This window comes from Vitis riparia, chromosome 8 (genome assembly GCF_004353265.1).
Source record: "Vitis riparia cultivar Riparia Gloire de Montpellier isolate 1030 chromosome 8, EGFV_Vit.rip_1.0, whole genome shotgun sequence".
Classification (NCBI taxonomy): domain Eukaryota; kingdom Viridiplantae; phylum Streptophyta; class Magnoliopsida; order Vitales; family Vitaceae; genus Vitis; species Vitis riparia.
In genome coordinates, this window is record NC_048438.1 from 15,786,328 (window position 1) to 15,795,274 (window position 8,947).

Here is an 8,947-nt window from a genome sequence, read left to right on the forward strand (position 1 = left end):
GGTAGCCACGAAAAATATAACAAGGGCCCTCTAGATAGCTTCCGTCCAAACTCTGAAAGGACAGCTCTGTCTCCATGCTCCATGATGCCTTAGGTTTTAGGCAAACCTTATTGAATAGCTGGGACAAAGCAGAAATGAGGATCATCTTTGTGAACATATTTTCCTGATGTTCCAACTATGAACAGGGATAATTATTTGACGGGGTTAATTGGTTATTTCATCTGAGAAAAAGATGATATTCTCAACCCAATAGCATGCCGCGTCATTGAGTGGTTGTGGTGGCTTGCGCCTAGTGGGAAAATCTGGGGGAGATCGCATATCAGAAATTTTAGCATTAGTCTTATGTATCTCTTTTTCCTTTTTGTATCACTTAAAAAACTTGTCAAGGACGGGCTACGGGCTTTAGGTTTGATACCATATATTGGAGAGTCGCTCGACTGTTTCAAATTCCCAGCTCAAGAAGAAACCAACTTTCACATTACATCACTTTTGTTGCACCGTTAAAGCTGTGGGGTTTGGCACCATATGAAAAGATTCGAACGTTGCTGTCATTAGAGCAGGGCAACACTCATAATCACTTCACGCCACTCATGATGACTCATGTCACACAAGCTGCCTCCACTTGTAGTCACCAACATCTCCAGCTTTCGGTCATATTCGTTTCTCCCATTTCTCCTCACTTGATCATGGATTTTGAAAAGGATGCTTGGACACGTCCCTGTTTTCTCAAGCTTGATTCAGTGTCCCAGCTGACATCCAATCCATCTTTTCTGCAAGCATAACTCAGGTCTGCATCAGATTGCCTACCGAGAAAAGGAATCGAGTCAAGTTCAGCTTATGGTTGCTGTGATTCTTTACGTCGGTAGTCAATTGTGATAGGATGGTGCCAGAGTTCAACATTCGGTTCTTTGCAAGGACAAAATATATAAATAATGAATGTAGGGTTTCCAATGCAATTATGAAATACGAATAGTAGAATGAGTGAGTTGAATAACAAGAACAAGACAAAGAAAATAGGCTAGGGTTGGTTAAGATGTCTTGGGAAAGAACCTAGAAAATCTACAGCAAATGAGGATATATAGGACAATTAGTTTACAGGGCTGCAAGGACAAGGGGAAGACTAGATGTGATGTGGATAGAAAACAATATGCTGCCATGTATAGAAATATATCTATATATCTGTGTGGCTGTGTATCAGTGCATGTGAAGAAGAATCCCAAAAACCTATTTCCAAAAAATAAAGTTTTGTATATGGAAATAACAGGTTTCATATATAATTGGAAAAAGAACTGAAACAAAGAACTATTTATCCTTCTTGTCTAATTTATCAACCATTATGACAATGTAAACTCCACCATTGCGTTATAGAAAGAAACCATAGAATAATGGATTACAATTTAGTACCAGGCGGAAGTTTGGCCCCCCATAAGATGATCTCAGGATACCAAGGCCAGTGGAAAGGTTACTGAACAACCTCTCAGACTTCGATAGCAATGATGGTTCTCTATCACAGAGGTCTAGGTCTCTTTTATTCATGCAGCAAGTCAGCAACCATCACTGGGAAAGTACAGTTGTAGGAATCCTCTTCCATATCATATCATCTACTGCATTTCCGGCAAGTCAGGGAAATACAAGCATTAACCTCAACTCAAGCCACCAACTTTAGCTGGTACTGAAAAAGATTGTTTGCCAATCTGGGTAGACCGCACATCAGTCATCATGCCCATTAATTTGTTCTTTCCCTCCTCAAATCGCAAATGGTCATTCTTTCTACTCTCTTCAAACCGTGCCATTTGCCCTTGAGACCCACGAGACATTGTCCTACCAGCTGCATCTCCCATCACTCTGACTGTACTATTTTCCAACCCACTTTTGAGCCAAGCAATATTACTAATATCAGTGGCTATTGCAGCCAACTCAAAACTTGAAAATGGAGGAGGCTCTGAAAATTCCACAAATTCAGGCCCCAACAAAGAGTTTCCAAGATTCCCACCTCTAGGACTCTCACAGCAACCATGTCCACATCGTTGAGGCACCAATTGTTCACCTGAATCTCCTTGAATCAATCTGCAGATCCCGGCATCAGGTGTTGATGCTTGAATCAAAGGCCCCTGCATAGGAACTGGCCGTGGAAATGGAAATGCATGTTCTGGGCCATCTAGAGAACTGTAAACATTAAACGCACTGACACGTGCCACAGGACGGAAAAGGGTAGGTGGATCTTGTGCTTCATGACTAAATTGACCCTCAATTTGTGCCCTTTCTTCATTCTGATCAGCCATGTTATCTGAAGAGTTGACATCTTTTCCTTCCAAGGACTTGGATGAATTGGCATCCCCACATGACATAGTTTCTTCAGATGATGCTTTGGTTTTGTCCAAGCTAACATCCTCCACTATATTGCCAGATTCCAACTTAGCCCTGTCAATCTCCATACACCGGCGCCTCAGAGTGGAATTCCAGTGGTTTTTAATTGCATTATCTGTTCTCCCTTGAAGAAGCCTTGCAATTGATGCCCATTTGTTTCCATGGATTGCATGTGCAGCAACTATGATATGATCCTCCTCATCTGCAACAACTCAATTCATTAAGAACCATGATTTGCACCATTGAAAGTTCAAAGACTGACACACTGACAATGTTTTGCATGCACACAGATGTGAATAAACTTCTATATCTGGATAACCATATGCTACTTATGATAAGGTGCATGTGTGTAGTCTGGACTAAGGTAGCAAAAGGAATCTCACAGTTTATTGCCACAAAACATTAGTATCAGGCATGATTCCATCTTTGTCAAAAAGCATGAGTGTGTGATATCTGTGTGTATGTGTATGTGCCATAAATATGGAAAACAACAATCTCTGAATGCTGATTCTTAAGGTTGTTCCCAGATTGGGAGAGTCAGAAGTAGTTCAACAAATGAACAGCTTGGATGAGACATGATTCCATTGGAAAAGATGTTACACATTGTGAATTTTAAGAGGATCAATTCTGCTGTCATCCATCTATAGAATCATATCCAAGTATTACCTGTCCAGCCATTGCTAGAAGTTGAGCATTCAGGATTCAGTATTTAAAAGATACTATTGTTGATGTAAAAGTTGAACCTAAACTAGGGCAAAACAGAATTAATCCCAACATAAACAAACTAGACATCTATATTGCATGGGTTCGGGTATGAGTGTCAAATGGAGGTATGTGTCCAAGTGATCCTTCATAACTCAAATGTTAGGATACGAGGATTTGGCTGAAAAGGATCCAAAAAATGGGCGCAAGTACTAGAATTCAGCATAATAAAAGAAAATTTAATTAAAAATAAATTGGAAGTGAAGATAACTTTTTTTTAAAACTCCAATCTTTTCCCTTTAATCCCTTTTCTCCCTTGTATCCCTAACTATTCTTACAAAAATTCACTTTTCAGCTAACTTTTCTTCTTCTCTAATGTAATTATCATTAAAAAGGTTGAAAGAATAAAAGGACATCAATAAAAAATCAAATAGCCACACCCAAAGTAAAATTAGAGTCTCACAAGGATCCCATACCCACACCTATGTCATGTCATGTCATGTCAACATGGGTACATAGGTGAAGTTGGTTTTGTGCAACTTGGGGCCAAACTGAAACAAACAAATTTCTGGTTTGATCTAGCCAATCAAACATGCTACTCAACTCAGTCCAGAATTAAAAAGTTGAACAATCTACACCTCATTTGCATCTGAGTCAATACCTCAAGTATGGACCCAAACTAATAGTCGAATCTACTATATATACATAAGATATGAAAATATGGAACTCGCATCATTGGTGCCAGTGATACTTTTTTAAACCTTCTGTTTCGGAAAAATTAAACCTACCTTTAGCCCTAACCAGATGCCAAAGAACCCCTTAGGAGGTGCTAGTGGATCTCAAAAGATAAACCCCATAACTCCCCATAGAAAGGGGCACCTAGATATTGTTTAATTCATACGTGTATGCACATATTTCAATTCAAATGACTGAAAATATATATATAAAAAATTACTAATTATTGTAATAGTATTAATCATCCATCATCATACCAAGTACGTTTCTCAAAAACTTAACAGTAATCAGTTATAGAATATCATAACTAGGACAACCCTACAAAGATATTAATTCTTTTCTCTCTCTAGCTATTCAACATACACACATAAACTCAATCAGAGACATAATACATATTTAATTTGGTACATTAAGAAATAAACATAGATAGTGGGGAGTTGCCATGGCCATTGTTGCAAATGATTGCTTTGAATGGTACATTAATTTGTATAGTTCAATTATGAATACAAATAAATGATGGAAAGATCATAGAACAACGTGTCATTAGCATCCATAAGCCTGCGAGGGAGTTACTTTTTGTGTATCCCTTAGCTTTAGTTGGCCTTTTGGCACCTTTGTACACATTGTGTATGCTTTTGTGAAGGCACTAACCTACATTTACCATCTTGCATCAATATTTGCCAACAGCATTCTGTGTACACATGGCTAACAGGAGGTCTCAAGCAGTCAATAAAAAGAATATTGATATGAAGCAAATCAAATATGTATGTCCACAAGATAATACACAAATGAGGACATAGGCAAACAGAGTTCAGAGAGCAGAATAGAATGTCCATCCACATGGTTAATATGGGTAACAAACTGTGCAGATGGCCGAACCATATATCCTTATATAAGGCAAACATGAAATAACTAGTAGTCAATAACAAAGAATAGGATTCTAAAGGAAGTCAATATCTCAAGATATTGTAGAAATGAAGACATGGCCAAAAAGAGGAATGCAGATGGCAGACCTCATATGTTCTTACATGAGGCCAATATGAAGTTACTAGTCATCAATAACAAAGAATATGATTATGAAGAAAGTCAGTGGTAACTGGTAAATCAACAAGGTGAAATACAAGTGAGGACACAAGGTAATATATAAATAAAGCCACTGAAAATCAACAATGTGGACAGAAGAGCGTCAATATACATGACTAATATGAGGTCACAAGCAATCAAAAATGAAGAAACTAGTTATGAAGTAAGTCAAATACGATATCTCAACAAGATAACATACAAATTTAGATACAAGGTTATATACAAATGAGGACATGGGCAAACACCAATGCGGATAGTAGAATCATGTGCTGATACATGTGGTTGTATGAACTTATACAAATAAAGGCATAGGCATACAGCAGCGTGGATTGTAGAATCTTGTGCCAATACATGTGGGTGATATGAAGTGTTAAGCAATCAATAACAAAGAATATAATTATGAAGCAAGTCAAATATGAAATATTACCAAGGTAATATATAAATGAGAACATGGTCAAAAAGTAACACAGATAGCAGAATCATGTGTCCATACACATAATTACAAGGTTATAAGCAATCTATACTAAAGAATATGGTTACAAAGCAAGCATATGGAATCTCAACAAAGTAATAGACAAATAATGACATGGGGAAAAATTAGTGTGAGTAGCAGAATCATGTGTCGATGCACGTAGCTAAGATGAGGTTGTAAGCAATCAATAATGAAGCGTATAATTATGAAGCAAGCTAAATATGCAATCTCAACAAGGTAATATACAAATGACGACAAGTGCAAACAGCAGTATGGATAATTCAATCATATGTCAATACACATGACTAATGCGAGGTTATGAGCAACCAGAACAAAGAATATCATTGTGAGAAGCAGCTCAAAAATAAGGTATCTTAACAAGGCAATATACCAATGAAGACATGGGCAAATAGCACCGTCAACAATAGAATCATTCATGTGTCACTACACATGGATAACACAAAGTTACAAGCAAAAAATAATGAAGGATATAGTTATGAAGCAAGTCAAATATGGTGTCTCAACAAGGGAATATGCAAACAAGGACGCGGACAAACAACAGTGCAGATAATGGATTTGCGTGCCAAGCTGCATGGCTAATATGAAGCAAATAATAACAAAGAATCAGTTATTCAAGCAAATCAAATATGGTATCTCAACAAGGTAATTTACAAACAAGGACAAAGATGAATAGCAGTGTAGATAATAGAATTGAATTGCAAAGAACAGTGGGGATAATGGAATCATGTGCCAATATACGTGGCTAATAGGAGGGCTGCAGGGCATAAGCAAAATCCATAACAAAGAATATACTTATGAACCAAGTTAAATAAGGAATCTCAATAAGGTAATATACAAATGAGGACAAGGGCAAAGAGCAATGCAGACAATGGAATAATACGTCAATACACGTGACTCATATGAGGCTACAAGAAAACAAGAACAAAGAATATATTTATGAAGCAAGCTAAATATAAATCTCAAAAGGGTAGTATACAAATGAGGACATGGGTAAAGAGCAGTCCAGATAATAGAATTGTGCGCCAGTACATGTGGCTTAATACAAGGTTATAAGCAATCGATAACAAAGAATATTTTTAAGAGGCAAGTTCAATATGGAGTCTCAACAAGGTAATACACAAATGAGGACATGGGTAAATGGCAGTGTGAATAATGGAATCATGTGCCATAAATGTGGCTAATACGAGGTTAGAACCAAACAATAACAGAGAACATGGTTATGTAGCATGTTAAATATGGTATAACAGGAATTGACAAAAAGCAGTGTGTAATGTGGATAATAGCACCATTGCCAATGCACATGGATAATACGAAGTACAAGCAAACAAACAATAACAAAGAATATAGTTATGAACTGAGGCAAATATATGGAAAATCAACAACATTAGATGAATGACGGTAGAAGTTGTACCATAGATAATAGAACCAAGTGTTCATACACATGGACTAATACAATGTTACAGACAATCAATAACAAGGAATATAGTTATGAAGCAAGCCGAATATGGTATCTCATCAATGTAATATACAAATGGCGTTACACTCAATGTGGGATCAGAGCAAACCCTTGCGAAAAATAATGAGGTGACAAAATTTAAAATGAAACTTGAAAGTGAAACATCCAATTTTGGTTGCAGTTTTGCAACATACCATTGAGGAAGAGGACAACACTTACGTGCCAAATCACAGGAAGTTCAAAATCAGTGGTAATAGAAACTAAAATACTTACTCTAACTTTATGAAACACAAGGATCAATGTGTCTGATGTAGTGTCTTCCAAAAACAAGGGTAATAACTTGAAGCATTGTGTCTGCCACCAACGGCAGTTCCCTTTTGCTAATCAACCTCATACAAATAATAACAATAATAATGAATGGTAAGAGATACCATATCCTGATCATACTAGGGCTTGAATTTGCTACTCCTTGTTCAGTTAACATCTTAGAACTTATACCAATTATGCCCCAATTATACTTATAATCTGCATTTATTCAGAGATTTCCAGTAACCAGCTCAATTCAATTTTTCTGAAAGAAAAAACCCACTTCATCTGTTTCAGAATTCATAACCAGTGAAGAGAAGATTCTTTGTAGGTTCTGAAAAGAAATGCTCTCAAACAACATAAATCCCGATTCAAGGAAAAATGGGTAATTGTCTATTATCAAAATTACAACAATGAGAAAGAAATACAGCCAAGCACATAACGAAACATCACACAATCAAATCTAAATAGGTCAAGCGATATGAACCTCGATCCGAAATCCAAAAAGAAAAAAGAAGCATTTAAAAAAATTCTGGAAATGAAAAACCAATTTAGATCGACATGGAGATTACCAGTAAAGGGCTTGCGCTTAACAGAGGGGTCAAGCTGATTACACCAGCGCAGCCGGCAGGACTTGCCGGATCTCCCAGCAATTCCACGGGCGATCAGACTCCAGTTCCTGGCCCCGAACTTACTCACCAGTCGACTCAGAATGGCGTCCTCTTCAGGAGACCAAGGCCCTTTAACTCGGTCCCCTCTCGCAGCCTGGCTGCTGCTTCCGCTTCCCTTGCCGTTTCCCTCTCCCTCACCTACCACCATAGCGTCGCCGGCGCTTCCTCCGTCGGCTCCTTCGCCTTCCACCACTGTTATATCCTCCATCTTTCCGTCTCTTCCCTGAGCACCTACCTGCCTAACCGCAATGTGTTTCACCCCCGGTCACCTCTCTTCCTTTGTAGGGCTAGTGTTTCGGGATTTTTGCCGGTTTTACATAAGCGGTTTTTTTTCAAATTACTCACGTGTCCTGTCCTTCATTTACATATATGCCCTCTTAGCCTCATTCAACCCACCACGTCCCCCAGGGTGTATTGGGTACTTCCGCTCTTTGTTTTCAGCTAAATCATGCTTAAGGTTGAATTTGAGTTCACAACAATAGCTTTCTTTTCCCAGGTTTGCTTTAATTTGAATGAGTTAAAATTTAAACCTAATTGCTCTTCGTCTTCCAAAGTCCAAACACAGATTCCATTCTGTGGAGTTTAATTTTACGCACTTGAATAATTGAAAAGAAAAATTAAGAAATTCTTTTAAAAAAAAAAAAAAAAAATCTACTACCAAATTCTTGTTCATCTTGCAATTCAAACTCTCAATGAGCAGAGCAGAAGGGGCTGAAAAAAGTTTTGACCTTGTAATTTGGCCACGGAGCGTTTTTAGTTTTTACATCTAATGACGAAACTACCCTTTGCGCCGATGAACAGAGAACTTCACCGACTTTGAGTTTTGTCGTAATAACCTCCACCGTAAATAGACGCGTGTTAGGCACTTGGATTCAGGACTGGGCGGGAATCCCATGCCACTTGTCAGCTTATTCTCACCTACTCTCGCATGTCGCGCCTCGGTTTTCACTTTTAAGTTTTTACAATCAAAGGGCCCATTTAGTTTTAATACATGGGCTCACATTTTTAAGTTTGTCTTTATATCTTTGGGCCCTTGATTGGGTCGGACTGTCACTTCAGTATCCAGGACTCTTCGAATTGGATGTGACGGACTAAATAAAAGCCAGGTCTAGGCGCGAACCTTAAAACCCAATT

At 38.0% G+C, this 8,947-nt stretch overlaps 1 protein-coding gene across 1 annotated transcript; it reads right to left on the reverse strand.

Annotated features, from left to right (window-relative positions):
• Positions 1–1,243: 1,243 nt before the first annotated feature.
• Positions 1,244–8,105, reverse strand: LOC117921007 (transcription factor MYB1). The gene is made up of 2 exons (XM_034838742.1): positions 7,715–8,105; positions 1,244–2,569 (listed from the first exon to the last, which is right to left on the reverse strand). The coding sequence occupies exons 1-2, from the start codon at positions 8,019–8,021 to the stop codon at positions 1,644–1,646; spliced, it is 1,233 nt and encodes a 410-aa protein (XP_034694633.1). The 5' UTR covers positions 8,022–8,105; the 3' UTR covers positions 1,244–1,643.
• Between the last annotated feature and the right edge of the window lie 842 nt (positions 8,106–8,947).